The 27,820-nt window shown below is 37.2% G+C and overlaps 2 protein-coding genes across 2 annotated transcripts in view; one reads left to right on the top strand and one right to left on the bottom strand.

Moving 5' to 3' along the window:
• slc5a10 (solute carrier family 5 member 10) overlaps nucleotides 1-27,820 on the top strand; it is a 69,894-nt gene that overhangs the window by 21,752 nt on the left and 20,322 nt on the right. Inside the window, exon 9 of the mRNA XM_022686400.2 lies at nucleotides 2,524-2,659. Within this exon, the coding sequence (XP_022542121.1) occupies nucleotides 2,524-2,659 (136 nt within the window). The remainder of the gene's footprint in view (nucleotides 1-2,523; nucleotides 2,660-27,820) is intronic.
• Nucleotides 61-26,143, bottom strand: LOC103021584 (protein FAM83G). The gene is made up of 5 exons (XM_022686399.2): nucleotides 24,990-26,143; nucleotides 17,725-17,892; nucleotides 14,977-15,101; nucleotides 11,893-13,321; nucleotides 61-1,096 (listed from the first exon to the last, which is right to left on the bottom strand). Exons 1-5 carry the CDS (start codon nucleotides 25,449-25,451, stop codon nucleotides 614-616), a joined length of 2,667 nt encoding a protein of 888 aa, XP_022542120.2. The 5' UTR covers nucleotides 25,452-26,143; the 3' UTR covers nucleotides 61-613.

Below are 27,820 nucleotides of genomic sequence, written 5' to 3'. Positions count from 1 at the left end.
TTGATCATTTTATCATTTACTATTGAAAATATTATATAAAACAGCAAAAAACAAAAGACAGTAAGAAAAAAGTTTTTATTGTTTTTGCCCCGTTATCAAACATCTAGTACATTCTGTCAGCAGGTAAGGAACTCCAGTAATCGCTCCAGAAAGAACAAAAGCACCATTCTCAAAAATGTCATTTTTCTCCTATTAAATTCTGATCTCCTCTGACAGAGAAAATCTGGTCAAGTATGAATATTACATTACTTTAAACAACAATATCATTGGTACACTGGGTGTGTGTCTGCGACAGAATAGAAGCAATGAGCTTCTGAAGACTTTGAGATGAGATCTTTACGTACTCTTCAGTGAACAGCAAATGGGTTGTAACACAATTTGATACCGCCTACACCATGTTGAAAAATCCATCACCTTTTCACCATAAACTACATTCCACAGAGCTCAGGGCATCTACTTCTGTGTGAGAATTTCTTTTGTCTTTTGTCCCTTTTACACACACTCTAACAAGCAGAGTTATTTTTTTAGTGTGCATGTCTGTTGCACAATTGGCATTAACACAAAGATACTTACTCCCAGTTTCTTCAGGTTTGCAGAATTTCCAGCACAACACTTAACTGTCTTTGTGCCCACGCGTTACCCTTTTGTCGCCCACGGCGACGCCTCCTAATATTCCCGGTACTTTCCCTCTAAAGTTCTTGAAGCTGGCAAGTTTTGAAAATGAGATTCCCAGTGGGGTCTGTGTCTCATTCTGCCTCCGCGGTGAGGGGGAGTGTGTATGCGTGGTGCGATGAGCGGGAGAACGCGAGTGTGCGTGAGCGATGCGGTTTACTGGGGACTGGCTGGTCCTCAGTCCTCCAGTCCTGTAGGGGGAGATGTGCCTCCGCGGGGACCGGCCGGTGCGGTTGGCGTTGGGCTGTGGCGCTCTGTTCTGGGGGCGTTCAGGGCCGTAGAGTTTTCCCTGCCAGTATCGGTGACCTCCGATCACGTGGGCGTTGCTTTTGGGAGGGCGATGGTAGACCCCCGGTTTGGCGATCACCACTTTAGCTCTGCTGTAGGCTTCTCGAACTGGAGACCTCGACACTGCCTGAAACATCTGCAACAGAGGAAGGAGGAGAAGACAGAGATTAAAAAACAAGTTTCTGCTTTACAATAGATTCAGCTTTAGAATGATACATCTTTAAATGTATACAATATACAGCTCTGGAAAAAATAAGAGACCACTTCAGTTTCTGAATCAGTTTCTCTGATTTTGCAAAACAAATATTGTCATTTAGAGCATTTATTTGTAGAAAATGAGAAATGGCTAAAAATTACACAAAATGTTTTCAGACCTCAAATAATGCAAAGAAAACAAGTTCATATTCTTAAAGTGTTAAGAGTTCAGAAATCAATATTTGGTGGAATAACCCTGTTTTATAATCATAGTTTTCACGCATCTTGGCATGTTCTCCTCCAACAGTTTTACACACTGCTTTTGGATAACTTTATGCCACTCCTGGTGCAAAAATCCAAGCGGTTTAGCTTGGTTTGATGATCTTCCTCTTGATTATATTTCAGAGGTTTTCAATTTGGTAAAGTGGTCTGATTTTTTTCCAGAGCTGTAGACTATGGGTGTGTTCAAGTCTGTCATGATAATTACTTTGGTTTGGATGATACACTCAAGAAATGAGTGCAATCAGCAATTATACTGTCATTAGAAGAAATGACAGTAAGAAAATGGCATATGTTCTGTATGATAATTTAGAATAACCATGCAATTACACCCTTCTAATAGCAATGCAAATTTGTATTATTAAGGTAAATTAGGTAAATTATCCTTAAAACACTGAAAACATACCAGTGCTGTTTAAACACAGTTTAAAAACATTCAAATACTTATAGTGTTCCTTCATAACATAAACAATGGAGAATATAATCAATGTTACAGGTCTAAGAATTTTTCAAGTTTTTATACTTGTTAAATGTATTTTAATGAAAACGAACCCTTGTGCAATTGCTCTATTAGTGCAGTTCCTTAGAATAAGTGTGAACACTGCCTTTTGAACTCTGGTGTCCACCAAACCTGTAGATTAAGACCATCTGAGCAAGTTCAGGTCAGGTCTGAGCAGGTCATGGGCTGAATCAAGTATCAACACTGCCCACCCACCATCTTTTGCACCCTAATTTTAATCGGACTGCAAACGTCAGTATGAACGCAAAGCAAATCTGGACAAAAATGTAACAAGATGTCATATTCTTGCTTGTTCCAGACCAACCCAAAAAAACACTGCATAAATGGGGTTCTCTCGTGTAGATAGTTTTACATAGCATTTGAAAATGATACTGCAATTGTTGCCCTCATTTCTATGAACCTTTTTTAAATGTTTTTTTTTACACAATCCTTCTTGTTTAGGAAGTATCAAATGTGCTGTATTACACACAGTACACCCCTGTAATGCCCCTTGATATTAATATACATCATGAGCTGCTCACCAGCCCACAGAATATGTAAAAAGTAAACCTCAGTATTGTGGGTTTCAGGTGATCGTGCAGAGGTCCCTTTCAGCCAAAAATCTGAGCCACGCTAAAGGAGCATCTATCTTTGCCAGCTACCTGAAGATGCTACCGATGATCTTCATCATCCTACCAGGCATGATAAGCAGAGCTCTCTACCCAGGTAAGACTCTAAACGTGAAACTTTAAATGTAAAAAAACAGCTATAAAGATCTAAAAAGACTTTAAATGTAAAATATCTTGCTATTAAAATTTTTACATTTTAATAGCATGATCTAGAAATCTATTAAATATAATTATGTTTCACTAAATTCTAGCACAATGAGGTATTGTTGTTATATTGTTTTTAGTTACTATATATATATATATATATATATATATTTTTTTTTTTTTTTGCAAAAAAAAAGCCTAATCCACATGTTTGGATCTCATGTTTGCCAGACCCACTGTTATAAAACTAATGAAGGAAAAAAAAACAGCCTGTAAAGAAATGAAAGCAACTTCAGCCCTTACATAACTTGGCTTTCATTCAGTGTTTCAGTAATGTTATCTTAGTTCCCATACAAATGAAATACTATATCTGTGGGCTGAGCAAATAATGGTGTGAGCTGCTCCTGTGCTTTGTTTGGAAAAGAGAGAGACGTTTTTTCTCTCTGTATGCTTTGCTATATCTCACTATTTAGAATTTAGTCAACTTTAATGCAAAAACAATACGAAAAACGCAATTTGTACAATTACTTAGCCTATAAAACCATTTAAAAATGAATTTACTTGAGTGCTAGTATGAAGGGCAGTGTTGTGCCATTTTATTTACCTTCTGTTTCGTAATGGTTTGACTAACATATTTTTTGCACTATAAGGCGCACCTAAAATCCTTTAATTTTCCCAAAAATTGCTCCTTATGTATGAATTTTACCAGTCAGGTTGTAAGGAGAAGTACAGAGTTATACAGGAGTTTTAGTTTAGTTTCTCTATTAGCATTAGCCGCTAACCGCAGCACTAGCTCTTTCACCACTCAGAGGTGAGTATATTGGACTGTATTAGGCACAAGGCAATAGGAGCTATACTGTTTATTAGGACTGTCACGATACAAATTTTTTGTGGACGATACACGAAAGTTTATGTTGATCACATTGTTAGTTTATTATTTACAAGTAAATATTGCCTAAATGGACAGCGATTAAAAAGTGAACCTGTAAAACTGCAATGTTAAGTACAATGTGGGCTAACTGGTGCACCCAAAAAAAAAAAATTGGTGCACCGGTGCAACTATTGCAAAAAGTTAGTCTAGAGCCCTACAGTGATATGAAAGTAAAGTAAAGCCTTTGTAAACTCTTTGGCATCTTCTCAAAGGAGTTGTCAATCCTTGAGAAACTGGCACCAGAAAGTACTTACAATATACAGCAATTAAATACAGAACAAAATGCTTTTGAAACATCTGGATCAAACTCAGAGATTAAGCACATGGTGTACAAACATGCCATCCGCACACAACAGAACCCTAAAGGCAACTAGCGTATCTCTCACTAAATCTCTTCAAATAAATTATAACATAAGACGCCCAATTCAATAAAGAGTAATATGATCCAAACTAAGCCACCATCAAATATGATGATTGAGCGTCAGCGCCTTAGGGGTACTGTGAAGGTCACTGATGTAATTAATTTAGCACTATTTAGCATTAATTTAGCACCATTGGTTTCCTTATAGACACATATGGAATAGCTTGTTCTACAACACTGGCTGCAAAATAATTAAATACATTTATATTGCAATGTTTCAATAATTGTGAATAGGATTACTAATCACATTTCTGATATTTTAATCTACATTATCTACTAGGACTGTGTACTGACAAGAGCTTGGAAATATGATATACAGCTCTGGAAGGTTTGAGTAAAATGAACATTGTTGTTTTATTCTATAAACTACGGACAACATTTCTCCCAAATTCCAAATAATAATATTGTCATTTAGAGCATTTATGCAGTAAATGAGAAGTGACTGAATTAACAAAAAAAAGATGCAGAGCTTTCAGACCTCAAATAATGCAAAAAAAAAAAAAAAAGTTCATATTCATTAAGACTTAAGAGTTCAGAAATCAATATTTGGTGGAATAACCCTGGTTTTTAATCACAGTTTTTTCATGCATCTTGGTATGTTCTCCTCCGTCTTACAAACTGTTTTTGATAACTTTATGCCTTTACTCCTGGTGTAAATATTCAAGCAGTTCAGCTTGGTTTGATGGCTTGTGATCATCCATCTTTCTCTTGATTATATTCCAGAGCTTTTCAGTTTGGTAAAATCAAAGAAACTCAACATTTTTAAGTGATCTCTAATTTATTTTCAGAGCTGTATATCACAATACAGGCGTTATTATTCAATATATTGCGATATATTGCGATATTGTAATTGAGGAGATATGTTGTGATTGTTGAAAATTTTAGAGAAATTATATTTATACTAAAATGTATAGTCAGTTTACTTTTTATCCAGTCAGAACAATGGAATCGCAGGGGTTTAAATACTTAATGGACCACTTCTTACATCGACATTTACATATGAATTAATCATGTAAAATACTTGGTGTTTTTTTGAAAATACTGACACAGTATTGCAAGACAATATCAATATTTTATTATACCTCTGTTATTTACAGCATGTGCCACTGACATTCACTACAGGGATTATTTTTCATTAATACAAATTTTTCTACATTTGTAGGTACAGATATTTATTGTGGCCATGCTTGTCCATTTTTTTAGTTTATATCAATATTGAAATTATATTGTCTTTGTGTTTGTTTATGGCGTAAAAAAAAGGCATTCCTTTTCATGGGAAACATTATGCCCCTATCACTTGCAGTGTAAGCCTGTTGGGGCATCGACTAAAAGCGATGTATTTCGGAATGCTGTGGGTGAATGGAGGTGGGCTATTCGACAAACGTTTGTACTTGTTTCACTACAACACCACAAGTCCGTTTCACAGCGGATTTCTCCTTAAATGCATTTCCCATATAGTGTGTTCATGTCCTTTCCCCTTAAAAACATAGTGCAGAATGTGAAACTATATTAATCATCCCTGTCCAGCTTGTACCAAACAAAAATGCAGTGTTCGTCTATCATGAAAAAAATTGTTTATGGTTCGTTATCTTGATAAAATGTTTAATACATTTTTTATAAAAAATTTGGAATCATATCATCCAGCATTACACCCCAAAATAAAAAAAACAAAAAGAAAAAACACAACAGAAGAGTACAGCAGCAATGCTAAATAAGCTAAAAGCTAACACTATGCTGACAATAAGCAACTGTTTCAAGCCTTACAAGCTTTTTTAGCTAATGCCAAGCCAACCAGGAGCTAGACCACAGCGTGCTAGGCTAACGGCTAACCAAACTGACTAGCTTCAATATCTTTAGCTCAACACAGGAGGAGGACACAAAGAGGACACAATGCTTTGTACTTATACAGTGCTAGAATATGCAATGCTATGCTATGCTTTAGTTTTTAGCCTTTAAAAGGAAAACAACATGTAACCGGGTGGTAAATAAGCTTGTTAAGCAACACCAAGCAATTTTCACCTCAACCAAAATCACATAGACTATAAAAAGTGGTTTGTCTATTCAACCTAAATAAAATACGTCACTCCATCATGTAGTAACAAGCAAACTGGGTAAATTCAACTTAAATTAAAGCTCGGCATGTCGTCTGTTTATAAATAGAGTACCATCCATCAACAAAAAGAGCCAATCAGCTTTCTGGTCATGCCATGATTGGAGAAGGCTCAACACTGTTAATGTGAAAGTGGAAAAGCCAAAGTCCTTACAGACAAATTTGTTTACACTGTGGCAACATCATTGCAACACCACTGAGCGGTTAGTTCCAGTCAAACAAGATTTTGTTTTCTAAGCATTATTGAGTCAGTAGATATAACCTGCAGTGGCACGAAAAAGCAAGTGAACCATTTGGATTTAATGGTTTTCTGCATAAAACTGTCAAAATGTGTTCTGATCTTCATCCAAGTCAAGGATATTGACAAATATAATGTGCCTTAATTTATAACAATAAAAACTCACAGTTCTAGGGCCCTATTTTAGCGATCTGTAGCACACTGGTCAATTACGCATCGTGCAGCTTAAGTTAAGAGCGCGTCGGTGTGTCTTTGGTAGTTTGAGGATGCAAAAAATACACCTTGCTCGGCTCAAAACATGCAAAATTAATTATGGGGTGTTTGGGGTGTAACGTGAAATAAACCAAACATTGTACTAGTCATCATTTCGTTTAAGACCCGGGTGCGCTCAGACTTTGGCGCGTTGGGAGCAGTGCTTCTGGGCAGCTCAGCAGTGGATATTGCTAGCCCGCCAGCAGCTCATTTAGGGTAACAACAATTCTTTACACTGTTTATTATTGTTATTGGTAAAAGTCGGGTTTGCACAAAGCAGCGCATCTGTGTGTGTAAGCAGCGGGGGTGTAATTACACTGAGAATGAGGACAGGATTGGGTGAATGACTGTTGTCAGGGTTTTAATAAATCAGTGGCGCACCTTATTATTATTTTCCACCAGCAAGATAGAAACAAACCAGATCTTCACCTGAACACATCTCACTTCCAGACCACCACATCTATCAGTGTAGCTTTATTCCTAAACTCCTGATGGTATTTTAACAGAGCAGACACAAGGCATGAATTAGCTGCCAAGAAGTGGTTCCCAGTCCAAAATTTAAAGGCATCTTCGGTTCAGGCTAAAATCTGTATTTATGAGTCTACAGATTCTAAAACCTAAAACAAGCTGGTTTCTTTTCTCCTAGAGATGCAAAGAAGGCTGTAAAGTAAATAGACTTGCCTATAAGGCTGTTGGCGCTGGCCCACTTCAAGAAAGATTCCGTTTATCTGAGTTGACAAAGCAAAGTTCAATTTCTTGTTACCACATGCATATTTGCATAGGTTGGTTGGATGAAGCACATTTCAGTGTATTTACTATTACTCATCAAAGAACAAATAAAACTCTCAATAAAAAACCTGACTTTATGTTTATTTGGGTTTATACTAAGGTTATATAATGTTAAATACAGGTAGAAACACTGACTGACCACTGACGTTATGCTTATTTGGGTTTATTCTAATGTTATATATAGTTACATGCAGATATATACACTCATTGACCACTGACTTTATGTTTTTTTGGGTTTACACTAAGGTTATATAATGTTAAATACAGGTGGAAACACTCACTGACAAGTGACTCTGTTTATTTGGGTATATTCTACTGTTATAAATATAGTTAAATACAGTTATACACACTCCCTGACCACTGACACTGAAAGTAAATAGACTTGCCTATAAGGCTGTTGGCACTGGCCCACTTCAAGAAAGATTCCGTTTATCTGAGTTGACAAAGCAAAGTTCAATTTCTTGTTACTACATGCATATTTGCATAGGTTGGTTGGATGAAGCACATTTCAGTGAATTTACTATTAATCATCAAAGAACAAATAAAACTTTCAATAAAACCTTATATAGCAGCTTTTGAACTGGAAAAAAGTAAGATTCCTTTCAGTCTGAATCACAAAAATCAAAAATGCGTTCCACATGTTGGGAAACCTTCAGCACATCTCAGCATTTGTACTAATAATTTGAAGATGGCCGGAGATCAATGGTTGTTTTGTGTTCTTCACGCAGATTCCATTTCATCCCACACAAGTTCAGTCACAAGCTCCCCCAGCAGGTCAAACATCTAATCACATATTATTAAAATAATAACCAGCAATGCATGTCCTAACTCACAGTGCTTTACCTCAGGAGGTCAGGCGAGCACATGACAGGTTTAATAAGGTCAAATTAATAAACATGTTATTTGTATCAGAAGCAGTGTAAACAATAAAAACAATGATTGTTGAGTCAGTCTGCTAACCATTTCCAAACCTCTCCAAAGTTCACACCCTGGTTTATCTAATTAGTCCTTCATTAAAGCAAATCAAACAGCAATCAAACCTGTGCCTTAAAAAATATCAAAACCATAGTGGTACAGGTAAACACACTTATTGACCATATATACATATAAAATACTGTTAAATACAAAATCTATAAATATAAATATATAAATATAAAATACTGTTTATATTACATTAAATTAAGTAAAATAAGAATAAAGTCAGTGGTCTGTAATTTACCTGTAATTAAGTATATATTTTATTAGAATAAACTCAAAGAAATATAATGTTATATGCAGTTTTAAAACAAAACACACTCACTGAGTTTATTTTCTAATGTTATATAGAGTTTTACAGGTAAACACACTCACCACTGACTTAATGTTTGTTTGGGTTAAGTATTCTGATATTATATAGAATTAAATACAGTTATACACTCACTGACTTAATGTTTTTATTTGGGTTTATTCTAATGTAATACTGAGTTAAATACAAGTATATACACACTCACTGGCCACTGACATTATGTTTATTTGGGTTTATTCTAATGTTATATATATATAGGTAGATGCAGATATACACACTCACTGACCTCTGACTTTATGTTTATTTGGGTTTACACTAAGCTTATATAATGTTAAATACAGGTAGAAACACTGACTGACCACTGAGAAACACTGACTGACCACTGACTTTATGTTTATTTGGGTTTATACTAAGGTTATATAATGTTAAATACAGGTAGAAACACTCACTGACCACTGACTGTATGCTTATTTGGGATTATTCTAATGTTATATATAGTTAGATGCAGATATATACACTCACTGACCACTGACTTTATGTTTATTTGGGTTTACACTAAGGTTATATAATGTTAAATACAGGTGGAAACATTCACTGACCACTGACTCTGTTTATTTGGGTTTACTCTATTGTTATATATAGTTTAATACAGTTATACACACTCACTGACCACTAACTTTATGTGAATTTGGGTTTAGTATTCTAATGTTATATAGAGTTAATTACAGTTATACTGCCGTTATGTTTACTTGGGTTTATTCTAATGTTTAGTTAAATACTGATAGACACTTATTGACCACTAACTTTATGTTTACTTGGGTTTACTGTAATATTATGTATAGTTTGATAGGTATACACACTCACTGATCATTGAATATGTGTATTTAGGTTTATTCTAATGTTATATAAAGTTAACTACAGTTTATTACTATTCTGTTATTGAAACAGAGTGCAATGACTCAATGCACGCAGTACGAACTGATTAATTCAGAGAACAGTGACTCACTGAACTTGATTCAACACATACAGAAAAGTGGCCAAACCACAAACCACAACTTGCCTCCTGTTGACAGCAAGTGTTTAAAATATGTAGTTAATGCGCCAAAAACTGCACCTAAAATAACAATAAACATGAAACAGAACAGAATTTACAGAACAAAAATACTGGTACAAACACATGGATTTATCTATAGAGTCCCTCACTACCCAGAGTCCCCATTTGGGATATGCCAAAGTATATTTGTATTAAACTTTTTATATCATACAGTGGTTTGCAAAATTATTAATATTTGAACTTTTTTCACATTTTGTCACTTTATAAACTCAATATTAGAAGTCTTTCATTGAGATTTTAAGTGACAGACCAACACAATATAGCACATTATTGTGAAGTAGAATGGAAATTATACATGGTTTTCACAAATTCAGTCAAATAAAAATCTGTTTAATAAAAGTTTAACATGCAAAAGTAAAACCTTAATCCCTGCTAAAGAAAAGCACCTCTACAACATAATGCTGCCACCACCATGTTTCACAGTAGAGAAGCGTGTTCAGGGTCACTTTTCCGCCACACATAGTGCTTTGCATTTAGGCCAAAAGGTTCACCTTCTTATTTGACCACAGCACCTTCTTCCACGTTTGCTTGTAGCAAACTGCTAACGGCACTTCTTATGTCTGTTTATGTCCATTATGACATTTCTGCCACTCTTCCATAAAGACCAGATTTGTGGAGTGCATGACTTATAGTTGTCCTGTCGACAGATTCTCCCACATGAGTTGTGGATTTCTGCAGCTCCTCCAGAGTGACCATGGGCCTCTTGGCTGCTTCTTTAATTAGTGCTCTCCTTTCTCAATACGTTAGTTTAGGTTGACGGCCATGTCTTGGTAGGTTTGCAGGTGTAGAATTCTTTTTCCATTTTTGGATGATGGATTAAACTGTGCTACCTGGGATGCTCAAAGCTTGGTATATGTTTTTTATAACCTAACCCTGCTTTAAACTTCTCCACATCTTTAACTTTTCTGTCCTGTCTGATGCGTTCCTTGGTCTTCATGATGCTGTTTGTTTACTAGTGTTCTCTAACAAACCACTGAGGCCTCCACAGAACAGGTGTATTTGTACTGAGACTAAATTACACACAGCTGGTCCATGTTAAATAATTAAGTGACTTCTGAAGGCAATTGATTGCACATAATTGTATTTAGTGGTATAAGAGTAAAAGTGAATACTTTTGCACATCACAATTTTGAGATTTTAATTTGATTGAAAATTTTGAAAACCATGATCGCCATTTTCATTCCACATCACAATTATGTGCTACTTTGTATTGGTCTGTCACTTAAAATCTTGATAAAATACATGACAAAATGTAAAAAAAAAAGAAAAGTTGAAGGCGTATGAATACTTTTCAAGCCAATGTACACAGTCACTGTCAAGCAAAAACATTAACGCCATTTTTGAGGTTTTGACGAATTACAAACATTTCAGTTCCATATTAATTCTTTTTAAACAGATTCTTATTCTATGAAGCTAAAAATGTAAAGATTGTTCTTGTTTTAGACTGATAACTGACCTCACATTCCAAGAGGATTATAGCCTAAGCTCTACTGAATGAAAATATTAAACTTTAATCGTAATGGAGTTCCCGTACTTATGGCATGTTTAGGCCTGCTGGAAGTGCCAGCAGCAATCTGACACACCCTGGTATATTTCATAACATGCACACCCAGACTAGGCTCATAAAACATAAGCACACCTCTATCACCCGGTGGATCGGTGACACACCCTAGATCACAGAGGCCGGCTGAACAGATAACATGCCCCATCTCATTTAAAAGAGAAAAAAAAAAACACTTTCACTATGACACACATTTGTTTTACAATGCACTTACAATGGGGTCATCCATATGTCCCTGACAGGACCTTTCTAAGGTAAGGTCTTTATGCTAAAGGAACCTAACCTAAACCTTAGCCTTATCTTAACTTTTGTAATAGAAAAAACTGTACTTGACCTTTTTTTATCTTAAAGCCATTTAAAGTCATTGTCAAAGTGAGGACCGTTTTCTGTCTGGTCTTCACAATGTAGGTCATTTCCCTACTGATTTTCCTACACACACATCTGTCCTGAAAGTGTAAAAAACACAAACTCAAACACACCCTTACCTTTCCTGTGTTGTACTTGCTCTGTATGTTCAGCAGGTTCCTCTCAGCAGGTTCCAGCTCTGCGCGAGTATCAGCTCTCAGGTCCAGCATAGACTGAGATAGCCGTGCCATCATATTCAGCGAGTCAGATCCAGAGCTATGGTCCCCGATACGTCCTGATCCTGTAGTCCTCCCGTTAGTGAGCTGATCTTGCGTCCCGGGTTCCGAGTCGCTGCATTCGTAGTACTCGTCTGATGCCGTGGAACTCTCGTCCTTGTCCTTCAGGGAATGTGCGCACATAACCTTCGTACTGTCCGCGTCGTTGTCTCGAGTACTGTCCTTGCTGGATTGGTCCATGTTTGGGAGGAGGTTTGTGAGTGTGTGCACTGCTGAGGAGGGCTCCTCAGGTGCTTCTCCGTACTCATCTGAACTTGAGGTTTCTCGTGCTCTGCGTTGTGGTGGAGTGACGATTTCTGGTACCATTTGAGGTTCCTGGGGCTGGTCCCTCTTGACCAGGCTGACCTGGACCGCTTCAGGGCCATCGGTTGCAGTCATCACCAGCTGCAAGGTGCGTGGCTTGGGAACTGGTGGTCCTGGAGGTGGCTTCTCAATCTGAGGCTCTTTTAAAGGAGGCTGCTGTGGTTTGGGAGCAGGTTTTGGCTCAGGAGGAGCTCGGTCCTGAGCTTTGGCTGGTGGAACCTCTGGAGTTTGGGTGGGTGTAGGAAATACAGCAGGAGGTGATGTGATTTCAGGTAAAGATTCATGGTTGTCAGGAAGAATCTCCTTGACTGGTGGTCCCTTGGTTGATGGTTGATGATCAATATCTTTTGGAGGATCAGTTTTGGGTGTGTTCGTTGCTTTAGAGCGAGGGCTCACCTTTTCAGGTAAAGGCTCCTCAGGTGGGGCAGTGAAGGGGTCTTTGAATCGAATGGCCTGGGAAGTTTCAAACAGCTGCGATCGCATCAAATGCACCTGCAACGGCTTACTAGTGTCTCGAATGTTGATAAAGCCAATCACATCACTGGGAGGGTCAGGCTCTGGCCAGATAGGCAAATAGGAAATGAGTTCAGCTTTGGCCAATCCCACGAGGCCTGGGTGCTTGGGCATCTCCTCAATCAACTCCCGATGCTTTTTCACAGGTATGGGCAGCTGATTCTGAGAGCTACTGTTTTTAGGGCTGACTTTATCCGAGGACGTCCGGCTTGACGTATCCACCAAGGCATATTTAGGGTTGATTAGTTTCCTAGCAACGGCTGCAGAGGGAAGAGGGGCGGGAACAGGAACCGGCAAAGGGTCGGGGTCAGGGAGGTCCGCCAGCAGGACCTTAGACAAGCTGACACCGCGAGAGGTCAAGTAAAGTTCACGAAACAGTTTATCAAAGGTTTCCACCGCCTGGCCCGTCAAAACCGTGATGTGGTTACGATCCAATCGAGAAGCCGTCCACGTAAAACTGAGAAGTAAAAAGAACAGATATTTTAACAAACATGTCAAATCAAATACTAGTTACCTTAATAAAAAAAGCTAATTATCAGAATATTAATAAATACACCAAAATGTCAAACATCATGGGGCAGCAGTATAAAAATTAATAATGAAGTGTTTCCCCAGGGGACGGCTTGGGAACGGTCACAGCTGTATAAGTTGTGAGGTGCTATCTTGTGACTGGAGCTGAACACTGGCCAGCACAATCAAAGTAAGGCAATGTGACTGATAGTCCAATTTGATAGCCAAAACAAAGCTGTGAAATATGACCAAAAGTTTATATCCCGAAATATGACGATATAAATCACGATACACAACAATTTCTATAAACCAGCCACACAAAAGTTTTTTTTTTTTTTTTTTATAAAATTTTAAATTACACTCAACAAGTTAAAGTATATTTCACTATTTTATTGCGTTTCTCATTTTACTGAGAAACATATAAAGTAGTCACATATTTTACTCTCCATGCTTGGTGTGTTTCATGCAAAGTAACAAAAATCAGGCTGAAATTTTTTTTTTGACCTTTTGGTACTCAGTGTTATTTTGGTCGATGCCTTTCTGGTATTACATTTCTAGGTAAGATTTAAAACAAGGCACTGAGAGCTTTAAAAGTGCACAGATTTATTAAAATACACTGTTTATAAACACAATACCTTCAGCTAGTTCTCCAGGAAACATATAAAAAAAAGTCACTGTTAATTGACTGACGGGCAGAAAGAAAAATGTAATATAGGGGAACAGATTGCAAAATGAATTCTGTGGACCTGTGGCATGAATATTAAAATAGCTGAAATTCATGCATTTCCACAGAATTAGTTTTGCCATCTGTTCCCCTATATTACATTTTCCTTTGTGATCATCAATCGATTAACAGTGACTTTTTTTTTTATATGCCGCCTGGAGAACTAGCTCAAGGTACTGTGTGTATAAAAATTTTATTTTTAATAAACTATCTGTGCAAAGTGCCTTGTTTTAAGTGGCAGACCCTTCAGAAATCTACTAATAAAGTTTGGAGCTACTTTGAGCTTGTTAATGGTGTAAAAATAATGATTTATTTGCATGACCAATGATATGCCCCTATTACTATCGTTGTAAGCTTGTTGGGAGCATTGGCTAAATGTGCTGTATTTAGGAATGCTGTGGGTGAATGGAGGTCGGCTATCCGATAAATAAGTTTGTACTCATTATCATGTTTCACTACACGCCAAGTCTATTTTACACCAGAGTTCTCCTTTAAGCAGTCAATGTTAAGGTAAACCTAATCCAGCTTAAACAGAGTTGGACTTAATTTTAATTGAATAAATTCACTCAAACGCGTCTAAAAAAAACCCAACCCAACCCAAATAAGTCAAGTGAGGCACAATAGCTTAAATTAGGTCAGAAGAAATAAAGGACATTTGTTTAGCAGATGCAACCACACAGGCCACATCATATGAGAGACAGTGGTTTCATTTTGAGTCATACGCACTAAATATAACTCAAATCCACACAGTACTCCCAAAAGCCTCCCCAGCAATTGAAGACAAAGACAGTACTCAAAATCATTTTAAATTACAATCTCTGTTGCAAGTTAAAGAGGCATGAAAAAGTTTTCAGTTATACTGAGTTAAATAAACACACCTGTATGATCCAGACACCGCCCGGTCTCCGTCCACAAACATGAATCTCTGGTTCAGTGAACCTTGCACTTTCTTGGCTGAACGAGTGTGAAATTCACAGCCACTGCTGCAGCGCACCCGCAGACACTGCAAATATGCAAACACACAAAACATTCCTGCGTCAAATCCACACAGATAAGTGTTTTCACAGATTAAAGCCTTTTCTTACTGTTGTGCAATAACCCTTATCTTAAATCACAGAAACGCACAGGGAAATTAACTTTTAACGTTATTCAATGTAAAAACATACTGTATTTTTTGCATAATAAGGCACACGTAAAATCCTTTAATTTTCCCCAAAACCATTATTGTGCTCACAGGAACACGGTCGACACACTGACACTGTGCTGAAATCTCTTGCTCACTCACGCTGTCTGTCTCTCTCCAGCATATTCACATTGTCTCTCTTACTCATTGCCTTTTTTTTATTGTTTTATTTCATTTTTTTTTCCCATTTACCTCCCAATTTACACGGTCAATTACCCAACCCACTCATTAGGACTCCCCCATCACTAGTGATGCCCCAATACCAGGAGGGTGAAGACTAGCACATGGCTCCTCCGACACACTCTTTTCAAACTGAGTTCATTGCTGAGTAGCATCACAGCGCACTCGGAAGAAAAGCGCAGCAACTCGGTTCTGATACATCAGCTCACAGATGCCTTGTGCTGATCAACATCACCCTTTTGGAGTGATGTGGAGAGAGAGCGCCATCTACCCATCCAAAGAGAGAGCAAGGCCAATCGTGCTCTCTCAGGGCTCCGGTAGCTAATGGTAAACTACATGAATTGTATTCAAACCGGCGATCTTCTGATCATAGTGGCAGCGCTCTCACTCGCTCTGTCTCTTGCGCAGTCCCCCCTTTCTCTACTCTGAGATATTATAATACAGTAGAAAAAAAATCTCGAGTGCCTGACCTAAACCACACTACTGCAGTATTACTGTCACTTTTTGTATTTTTTGGTTACAATTTAGAAAAAAAAAATAAAAAACTTATTGTTTAGGTATCACTTTCACATTTAAAGCATATTTTTGGTGCCAAAAAGTTTAGATTTTTAAATTTTAACTGATACCCAGCCCTTTTTTATTTTTGCTATTCTCTAAGCTACCCTAGACTCACTATATTTCATGGGAATGTCTCAAGAAAGTCTTAATCTCGAATTAAAATGCATAATGGTTTGTTTAATTATATTTGCAGTTTATTGAGGCATTTAACTGCTGCACTTATCCAGACTGACTTACAGCTGACTTATTCCTGCAGCCGGGGAAGTGAACTCAGCCATGCCTCATCAACACTGCCTTCCTCTCAGCAATCTTAATGGCATCGCTTGTAAAAACTTGGGCCACAGATTACAATGTGTTGGCCTACGTTTACTGTTCTGATTAAAACACAATAAACTGGTAGATCATCGTCATTGTATTAAAAATACAGTTAAATATCAAGTGATGAATGTAGTAAAGTTGTGGCTCATCAGGTCATGTTTCATATTATAACAGGCTTCATACAGGCACTTAAACACTTTTCTTATTGTCTTTTTAATGTTCAGTGATCATAAATATTCAACAGATGTGTTTTATGGAGACTGCAACAGTGACAGGTTTACCTATTTACTCTTTAGTTCTGTTCTTCTGTTTTACACAATTTAAATATTTTAATATTTAAACTATAACTTTGGATTTTAACCATGTTTATTTGTAGTTTGCTGTTTTTAAGAAAAGTATTTATTTTAATGTTTATTCAAGCCAATTTGTACAAATCAATTTTTAAAGCCAATTTAAAATATTGTCGTCCACTACTGGAAGCACTAAGGCAATTTGTACTAATCAAAAGACCGGTTAATACTTAAATATGAAAATAATTTTATGCAGCCATTTCATGCACACTGATTACTTCACATTAGGGATGAACTGAAAATATTTATATGAAAAAAGGCAAAAAAAACAAACACTTTTTAGTGTTCATTAGATTAATTAAAAAGACCAAATATAGCGAACAATATTGAGCTTTGTTGGTCTGTGTGCTGGGATGTTCAAAATGTTAAATAATTTATTTAATAATTTATTTTTGTAGATTTCTAATTGTTGTTTTTTTTTAAATAAGATAAAATACATTTAGGCTATTTAATTTATGAAATTGCATTTCAGTGCACTCCAGCTTCATTTGTTTAAGCCTTATATATATATATTTTTTTTTCTTTCTAAATTCTATGCACTGTATACTGTAAGACTACATAAAGTTTCTGTCAATTCCTCGAAGCCACCATAAACTTAGAAATACATTTATATAAATGTTTAGTAACACCGACCTGCATTAGTTGGAAGCTGTAAAACACAAGAGCTTTATCTGTAACACTTCAGAGGCGTTTTTGCTGCTGTTAATCACTTTGCACCGGAATGGGTAGTATGCTTAGAATGTTATCATTAGGAAAGAAAGTAAGGTGTGCACTCCTAAAAATACAATAGCAGGAAAGTATTTTTTAATGTGATTAGGGGAACAGCAATATAGCAATTACAAACAGCTTTTAAAAACATTAAATGTACAGCGACTGTTGTAACCATACATACATACATACAGTGTCAAAGTCTACAGTTCAGCAAATCTCCATTCAGTTGTTAAAGTTATTGAAAACATCACTCAGTAATGGCCGGTGTGTGTTTGTGTGTGTGTGTGTGGTAGTGGGTGGGTGTGTACTAGGTACACTATGCTCACCTTTAGATGTCCTCGGTGCATGCTGGCTTTTTCACACATGTTGAGGAAATGCTGAACAGATGATTGGTCTATGATGATGTACACGGCCACCTTCCTCCTAAACCCAGCATCTAACAGGTCCTTGAAAATGTCGACATCCGTGAAAACATCCATCACCACTGCAATCAACTGGCAAACACAAACACCCACACACACAGGGATAGGCTCAGTTAATGCACTGTCATCAACATGTTTATAGGCACTTATGGTAGGGATGCACTGAAATATATCCAGCTTTACACTTCAGTTTCTATTTTTTTTTGAGTAAAATAAACATTGTTCTTTTATTTTATAAACTACGGGCAACATTTCTCCCAAATTTCAAATAAAATATTGTCATGACTTCAAATAATGCAAAGAAAACAAGTTTATATTCATAAAGTTTTAAGAGTTCAGAAATCAATATTTGGTGGAATAACCCTGGTTTTTAATCACAGTTTTTTTTCATGCATCTTGGCATGTTCTCCTCCACCAGTCTTACACACTGCTTTTGGATAACTTTATGCCAATGTGTATACTGGCTACAGTCTGACATACTTGACTCTGAACGGTGAAATAGCTAGTGCTTCGTGCATTTAACGGCTAATGCTTATGCTTACTGCTTTAGCCTCAGTATATATATAACTCCTGTATAAAGCTGTACTTAAGTAGAGTGACTTTACTGTTCCTAACAAACTGACTGGTAAAATTCATACATAAGGCACAATGGGTTATAAGGCTCACTGATGATCTTTGAGAAAATTAAAGGATTTTAAGTGCAGCTTACTGTGAAAAAATTCGGCAATCGTTTTCTTTCTGGGTTAACATACAGTATACGGTATACTGCAATGAAATATTGTGATAATGATATACTGACATAAATACTGAATACTTGTGACAGTGTGAATTAACTGAAATAAGCTCAGAACAAATTAAATGTATAATGCTTCACCCTACCTAGCAGTGCTAGGATAAATATCAGCATGACACCGATATACTGTAAATGACCTGTTCTGACCTGACCTGTAGAGGCAGTTTTTAAGTGGCCTATGTTTGACCCAAAACATCTTAAGTCATTCTCTTTCTGATACACTGTTTTCCCACCCAATGTGAAGAGGTGTGATCCTCTAATTTGTCTCTCTTTACTTTATGAACTTGTTCTACTTCGTTTATTATTAAGTGTCTGTAATGTGATAATGCAGACTGTGATCATCCTAGCACACTTAAACACACCTACTTTCACCCACCCACACTTAAGACAAGTACACACACACATTTACCTGATATACAGCACTCACACACACACACACACACACACACACTGACTTCCACCCAGTTTTAATCAAAGAGGCCCCTGTGCAGAATGGCATCTCTCACAATGAGAGCTGTGGGTACAGAATGACTCCAGCTTGTATGAGGCAGTGAAAGAAAGAGGCTCTGTCTGAGAGGCAGATCAGACTGTCTGTGTGTGTGTGTGTGTGTTAATGGCAGAAGCTCTCTGACTGCATGTTTTAGCATGCTGGGACTTCAAAATGCTGTGAGTCAAGAGGTCTGCAGCTTTATAACATGTGTGTACCAGACATAATGATGATGAGGATATAATTGAAGCAGTCCAATGAGAATCCCGGTTGAGGAACTCACAACCATAATAGGCGTTTTGGTCACAAGTCTCTGATCAAAGGAACAAATCTCACCATTAGTGACCACAAAGCGTTTCCTTCTGCCATTTCACTCAGTCATCACAAGCTACTTTAAACCCTGGCCGTAATGGTGGGGAGGTGCCACACAAGAGGTCTTTTGTGTGTCTTTTGTGTGTGTTTCTTACATGGAATATGAGTGAAACTCCTAAAAACAACTCTAGGCCTGTCCCATAAAGTTACAGACTAATCATAAACATATACAAAACATTAATTATGGGTGCACAATATGGCTAATAAAAAAAACATAATATATTTTTTAAATTCAGTTGATTCAATATATAATTCTTATATTGATATGAACATTGTAAAATGCACTGTTTGTGATGTACATATTCACACACTGACAGATTGTTTACTCATTTACTCATACTTAAGATTGATCATTAATTAAAGAGTGTTTCCCAAACCCTTACCTAACTAAATTACGACATGATCAATAATCGTTATTATTATTCTGTGGTTGATTCTATATTATATTATATTATACACTAATGATATCACTTGTCTGTAGCTTTTGAATTAACCAATCAAAGCCAGGCAGAAATCAATAGAATCCAGATTAGAGATGACAGAGGTCTTAATATCAATGCTCCAAAGAATGCACTCAGTTAATTCCTGTAGACAGCTGGTAATGGTAATAAGGTCTATGCAAAGCTGCTGTCTCCATGTCTGTACATTCTGTTACTGTGCCATGCACGCACCTATATAAAATTCCCACCAGGCCAGAATTTACGGGACAACAAAATATATTTTCATTTCATTAGGAAATCCCTGCTACTGTATTCTTATTTTGTACATTGTATATTAATATTAAACACATTAAAACAGTTAAGGGACATATATGGAATCATCCACAATCCCCTGACCTAAACCCAAGAAGATATATTTAGTAAAATAACTGAGTGGGGTCAACAAATGCTGAGGAGCATAATGTACAGATGTCACCAACTTTCTGTCAAGTCAATCACTACAGACCTCCAAACTTCATGTGGCCTTCAGTAGGGCTGCAACCATTAGTTAGCGTAATTGATAATGTCGGCTTTAAAAAAGTGTTGATGCGGATTTTCATTGCCAACGCATCGTTAATGTTAAATCCCATTATATATCTACTAGAGACAGATTATATCTGTCCAGTATAATTTATTTTACTTTAATCCTGGATATATGGAGATATATTGAGTATAGATATAAATGTATATATATATATATATATAAATCAAAATGTACTGCAAAACTGGTCTTAAAATACATTTAAAAAGTGCTTGTCATGCACAATACCCTGATTTAAACCCTATAAGATACCAAGCAAATGCCGAGGGGCAAAGTTTGCAGATGTCACCAACTTTCTGCAGAGTCATTATGTCACTACAGACCTCCAAACTTCATGTAGCTTCAGATTAAGTCAAGAACAGTAGAGCGTAGAGAGCTGGCTGAGCAGCTCCATCCAAATCTTACATCACCAAGCGGATACTTGTAGCAATATATTTTACACCAGTAGTGTCAGATTCTTAAAAACTGCTATTCAGATACTCTGTATTAAAATACAGCTGGGCGGAGTTCTTTAAACACTGAGGATATCATTAATTAGTTAAACTAACCTTAATTGTATTTATTGTAATGTTCTAGTTTTATGTTGCACTATCATTACACTTTTGCACTTCATGTTTGTTTGTTGTATTGTTGTTCCATGTTGCACCATGTTTCCAGAGAACTGTAATTTTGTTACACTGTGTTCCTGTACTCAGATGTAATGACAATAAATTACACTAAATCTTGACTATAGACTTGACTAATATGCTTAGTAAAGCATAATGCTTAATAAAGCATGACATTCAAATTCAAATTAATGTAAATGAGTCAGTATTCTGACAGTGTTTTTTAATTAATTAATGTTTTAATATTTTTTATATATTTTTATATTTAAAATCCACTGCCTTTTTTTTGCTATTATATTACCATTATATCTGTGGCAGAAAGTAATCTTAAAATGATAATAGTAGGGTTTATAGCATTTTTTTCTGGGTCAATATATCATCCAAACAAAATCAAAGGCTAATATATTGCACAAAATATATCAACTATTAAATATCTTTATTTTTAATAACCTCAATATTGCCCATTATGTCTCCTTAGCAAGGAGAGTCTATTAACGTAAATGAGACAATTTTTAAGCTTTTTTTAAAGACCAGATTTAATATATGTTTTATTTATTTAGAAATGTTTAAATGTGCAGTTTATTTCAATTGCAATAATTAAATTAAAAGTTTATTGCTCTTAAAATAGTGTAATTGCATTATTATGCAAATGTTATCATTATTTCAGTGGTATAAAAGGGTCTTTAAAATGACAGTAATATTGTTTATCATCATTATTATATGGGTAGGCCTGGACAATAATTCGATATCGGTATTTATCGCGATAAGAAATGTTTCAATAACGGTGATATCACTTTTGTGGTATATCGATATGTATTATGTACAGAATCTGTCACGGACAGGCGTTTTTTACTGGCGTCAGCTCGCCGCAGAGCCAAACACATTTAGCCCCCATAGCTGTGCTACCTCAGTGCGTGATGACGCAATCACACAGGCACGTAGCCAGATAGGCTAGGCTAGGCTAGGTTAAAATGGCTAGGCTAGGCTAGGCTAGGTTAGGTTCAGGTCCGCTCCGCTACGCATCTAAAATGTCTCGAAACGGAGCCGGGACGAGCGGATCCAAGGCTAGGGTAGACTCGGTTCGGTCAGCCGCGGCTCCGCTCGCTCATCCGCGGCTCCGCTCGCCCAGCCGCGGGTCCGCTCGCCCAGCCGCTTTGCTGCAAATTGTGCCGGTGAGTGGAGCCGACAAGCAGCGTAACGTTAATACATCTAATCTGTTCCACCACCTCAAGCATCTTCACTACATACAATATTTTCCTTATACTGACTGAAGCACTTTAATAGATTATGTTGAAACTAAGTTATTTAAAGTTTATGAATCCTTTAGGTTTGTTTATTTGCCGTTGATATCATGTTGAATACCTCTTGTATTCTGGCTGAAGCACTTTAATAGATTATGTTGTCACTAAGTTATTTATAGTTGAAAAATCCTATAGGTTTGTTTATTTGACGGGAAAATCTTGTTGCTTTTATGTATATAAAGGCTTCTTGTATTATATATCCTAGTTAAAACACTTTTGTTTTAATCTGTTAAATTTGTTTACAATGAATAAGAAGCTCTGCCTCTGTTGTCATTTAAAGTTATTTTTATTTGTAATAGTTATATAGGCTTATGTTTGACAGGGATGTCATGTTATTATTTTGCTATATGCAAATAAAATTGAGCATTGATTTATTTTGACTACTTTTATTTCTAAAGTATTAAAGTTTTTGTGAAAGGAGGTTTCAAAGACTTAAAAAACATTTTCATACAGTAGTAGGTACAGATTTCCATTAGATAGATTGATAGATTGAAAAGTGCAAATACACAGTTAAATAATAATTTAAATTTGCAGTGCAAGCTGCAGAGATTGCAGGGATTCTTTTTCTGAGGCCTTCAAAGTATTTATCGATATCGAAATTATATCGTATCGACCGAAATTTAAGGAATATATCGTGATATAAATTTTGGCCATATCGTCCAGCACTATATATGGGCAACATACTGTCTTAACTAAATACACTCATACAATGTACATATTTACTTTTTTTAAATGTTTGTTTAAGAGCTAAACTTTTATCAGTGCCCTGTTTATCACATGCAGTATAACTGTTGCATTACTGCTTTACTGCTTCATGTACAGTATCACCATTCACCATAAATAGATGTTTACGATCGTTATGAGCAATATCCCTACTTATTATTAATCAAATAACCTCTTGCTTCCCAGATAAACAGCTTTTTCCATTTTCTCGCATATCTACAGCTTCATTTGCCACTGTTTTACTGTTCCCAAGAGTGTCTTTTGTTAGTGACTCAACTTTCACACCACAAAGTGACATAAACCTCACATTCTTTCACATAAATTCAATAAGCTTGGCACATCTCACTCTGTTCACTTTTTCACAAGCAGTGCTGCTTTGTGAGCTGAGTATTGTAAAAAGAAGTCCCAGGATGATGATGCAACTGAGCACAATTGTTCCAAACGTGCCAAGTGTTCTTTTATGAGACATTCTAATCTGAGAAGAACAACTTCACACTAATATAATGGGACCTAATCTTATTTTTTGTCAATGCATGCTACCTCTCTATGTAGTTAGTGTGCATTGGATTTTAAAACCAAAGTTTTGCATCCATCTTACACTGCTTCTATCTTACAAGAGCAAAGTGTAGAAAGACATGAGTGCGCTCTGGATAATTTTTTTTTAACACTAAAACCGACTAGCAAGAATAAACTTGCAAGAACACAAGAGCAAGCCTGAAAGAGTTTGAGAAGTTATTGCTAGATTACAGAAACCTTCTGATAAAAAGAACACGACAAGGAACTTGGCTAGGGCTAGGTTCTACTTGTAGCAGCTGAGCCAACAGATAGCTGTTTAGCTCATCTTTCTTCACTTGCAATTTATTTTAGTACAATTAATTTCTTACAAAAGTCTGAAATACTACTGAGACAAAACTGAGACACTTTCTGTGGGTAGAATATGTGCAAAGACTTGTGAACGTACTGCAAAACCAATTTTCCAACAGTGAGTTCCATCTGGAAACCTTAACCTCTATATTAATTCCAGTTGGAAACAGTGCCATGCCATGCTAAGCTTACCTCTAGCTGATTGGCGCCCGACTATGGCAAGTGCCAATGAAAAACAGTGGCTATAAGAACCTCCTGCTTGATTTAAATCAGTGTTTTTCTTAGTCCTTTCTTTTCCACAGGGTTCCTAAGATACCATAGCAATCACTTAAAATACTTTATAAACCTCAATAGCAACCAGCTCGTTTTACTCACATTACAACACCTTAGCAACACCTCAGCAACCCCTTAAAACACCATGGTAACCACCTACAATACCCTAGTAACTTCTAACAGTCCTTGTGAAACACTTTTTCAACCACCTGAAATATTTTGGTTCAGTCACCAGCAAACACTATAGCACCCCTTAAAATACCCTAGCATCCTCAAAAAAAACCCACTTAGAATCACCTTAGCAAGACTATAGTAGCCCTTAGCAACATAATAGTAACCCCTTGAAACGCCATGGTAACTACCTGAAATTCCCTAACACCCTCAATACCACCCACCTAGAATCACCTTAGCAATACTATATATCGCTCACCTTACAACAGCTTGGCAACACCTCAATATCCCATTGAAACACCACAGTAACCACCTGAAATACCCTAGCAACCTCAATACCATCCACCTAGAATCACCTTAGCAATACCACATGGAGAATCACCTTAGCAATACCACATGGCGCTCAGCTTACAACACCTTAGCAACACCTCAGTAACCCCTTGAAACACCACGGTAACCCCTAGCACTCCTTTTGCAACACCTTATCAACCACCCCATATGTTTTTGGTTCATTGGCCCCTCGAGGCCCCCCCTGTTCCCTCTCTCTCTCACTCTCTTACCCTCTGCGCCTGCGCGATGGTCTTCCTCACCACCTCCTTGATGTGCGTCTGTCCGTCCATGGGCGGCTGCGTGTGCACGTTGACGCGCGTGACGCCGCGGTACGAGTTGCAGTCGGGCCAGCCGAGGTCCAGGTCCGGTATGGAGGTGTCGGAGCGGTCGGGCCAGTACTGCAGCGACACGGCGCCGTCCTCGGGCTCTCCCGGGAGCCCGTCCGGCCGCGCGTGCTCGAAGCCCGGCCGGTACTCCTCCACGGAGCCGCACAGGCGCTCGAGCTCCGGCTCGGACAAGAAGGGCCGTAGCTCGCGCTCGCGGACGTAGGCGTGGAAGGCGTCCCGGCCGCGAGCCACCAGGGTCTCGAGCGCGAGCCGCTGCTCCTCGCTGTAAAAGAACTCGGGCTTGGACTCGTTCATGCGCCAGTTGACGTGGTTGTCGTCCAGACACTGGATTTGGGACAGAGCCATGGTGCCGAGCCAAAACTGACTAAAAAAAGACCTAAAAAGAGAAATAAACGTAGAAAACTGTGCTAAAACTGATAGAACTGGAGTTTATCCTCCTGTAGTTTCTCCTCAGCGTCCAGCATGGTGTTGGAAGAGGTGTTCGAGGTGAGATGAAGCCATGTCTTCACATTATCATATAGAAAAAAGTAGTTTAAATACGTTAAACAGCCTTAAAAACATCCAAAAGTTGCTGAAAGTTATTCCTCTCACGGTTTATCCTCCCATTTTGAACTCCAGCTGGTAAAAACCCGGTAAACTCCCTCCAGAAGCTTCTGTCCGAGTCTGTGAGGAGGTTCAGCTGCTGGTTCTCATGCTCCTCGGCTCTGCTCTGAGGAGAACAGCCAGGCTATCAGCTTTCACTCGCCCAGCAGGTACACGAGCACAAAAGCGCGTGAGCCGTATACCGGTCAGGCACGCCTCGGTCACGTGACGACGAGGAATGAACGAACAGTCACTCATACACTCATAAAAGAGCCAACTCACCCAGTCCAGCTGTAACACTTCCTCCCCATTTCCACCAAACTCTCCCAGCACCTCCCCCAGTCCGTTACTGCCCAATTACAGCACCCCCCAGTCCTGCCCTCCCAGTATGAACTCTAAACTCTGTTTCTGGAGTTTTCCTCATTTCCCACATATCACTCCTATCACTCCTGCTCTTCTCCAGCACTGAGAAACTTTCAGAAGGAAGAGGAAGAAACACTAGAAGGGTCTTCTCTTCTCTCCCCACCCGCATTCAGGCCAGCCCTGCCCCTCCCCCTGATCAGGGATTGGCCAATAATAGTTCATACATTCAAATGTGTTTCCCAGACGTCTGATGATGTCTGAGCAGATGTCTGAACTACATGAAGATGTGAACTACTACATAATAAGGACAGACAGACAGTGATGATGAGACTGTTACTAGAGCTACAGTCCCGATTATACACAAACTATTCTTTGATTAATCACGATTAATTACACATTTCTCCCTAAGACTGTAGCTTAAAATATAATTATATTTATATTTATTAGTGGTAACAAACACGTACACAAATATGTATTAATCACAATAATTAATTGTGTTTAATCACAATTAATCATACTGTAAGAGTGAAGTTTCCAATAATAGATATTTGAATGTAAATATATTCAAATATACTAATAATATATATATTAGTTGCATCATTCGCTTAAAGAAATTATCTTGTGATTAATCAGGATTATTCACCCTTTTTTTCTCAAGGCTGAAGCTTTCAATAATAAATATCTAAATATATATAAAAAAAAAAAAAAATGTAAGACTGGCAAAGTAGAAGTTGATTAATATTAGTGTGTCAGTCGTTTAAAAAAAACAATCAGATTAATCTAAACAATATTCTGTGATTAATCACGATTCATCATGATTTAAAACGGAAGCTTTCAATAATGGATATTTAAATGTAAAATACAAAGTAAGATTGGCAAAGTAGAATTGGTCACTTAAAAATATATGAATTACCACAATTAATATTAATTACCATAATCACAATAAATCACACCTATTCTTGAAGCTCGAGGCTCAATAATAGATATCTAAATGTTAAAAGAATATAATGTAAGCAAAGTGGAATTATATGTCACACCTTTTCTTAAAACTGAAGATTTCACTAATATATATTTAAATGTAACTAAAAAAAAATCATCTAAATTAGAAGTGTCATTCTATTTAATTAATTGTAATTGCAATTAACTTTAATTAATTAAAGTTAATTACAATAATACACTGTGTTAAAGTTTCTTGAAGAATGGACCAATAGTAATTCTCCAAAATGACCTGAAATACACTTTTTTTTCCAAATTGACTTCCATTGAAAGTTTAGAAGTTTTTTCTCTCTGCTGTAAAGTTGCTGTTTTGGAGATTTCTTTTTTTTTCATTGGACAGCAATTATATGTTTACTTAGTGAGCTAGATTTTTTTTGTTGATCATAACACTACAGTTTCTGTGTTTCCAGATGTTCTTATTTTGGGGATAACAAACCTGCCTACTAATACTATGATATTCCAAAACAATGACCAAGTCTAGCCAATCCCAGAGCAAAAATCTAGGTTTGACTGAATATAGGTGGTAAAAAAACTGCACAGTTTGTGTTTCTTGGCTTTTTTTTTCTCTCTGGTGAGGTTGGATGACGCAGCGTGTCTGAGGCTGGGCGGGGTGTCCGGTTATTGGTCAGGAAAAAGGGAAACTGGAGCAACTTCCACTTCTGTTTCTCATCATGTGGTGAGCAGTAGTCTGCCCAGTCTGCGCTCAGTTCAGCACAAACCTTTACATTACCTTTAAACTGTAATGAGTGCTGGTAAAGTAAAGGACCTGAAGG

Source organism: Astyanax mexicanus, chromosome 21, assembly GCF_023375975.1.
Source record: "Astyanax mexicanus isolate ESR-SI-001 chromosome 21, AstMex3_surface, whole genome shotgun sequence".
Classification (NCBI taxonomy): Eukaryota; Metazoa; Chordata; class Actinopteri; order Characiformes; family Acestrorhamphidae; genus Astyanax; species Astyanax mexicanus.
The sequence above is the reverse complement of the archived record's forward strand: the minus strand, read 5'-3'. Positions and strand labels throughout refer to the sequence as shown.

Coding starts and splice junctions, on each gene's coding strand:
- LOC103021584 (XM_022686399.2), bottom strand. CDS start 25,451: ATGGCTCTGTCCCAAATCCAGTGTCTGGACGACAACCACGTCAACTGG. Junction 17,893..24,989: donor CCATCGCGCAGGCGCAGAGG/GTAAGAGAGTGA, acceptor TGTGTTTGCCAG/TTGATTGCAGTGGTGATGGA. Junction 15,102..17,724: donor TGCACCGAGGACATCTAAAG/GTGAGCATAGTG, acceptor GCATATTTGCAG/TGTCTGCGGGTGCGCTGCAG.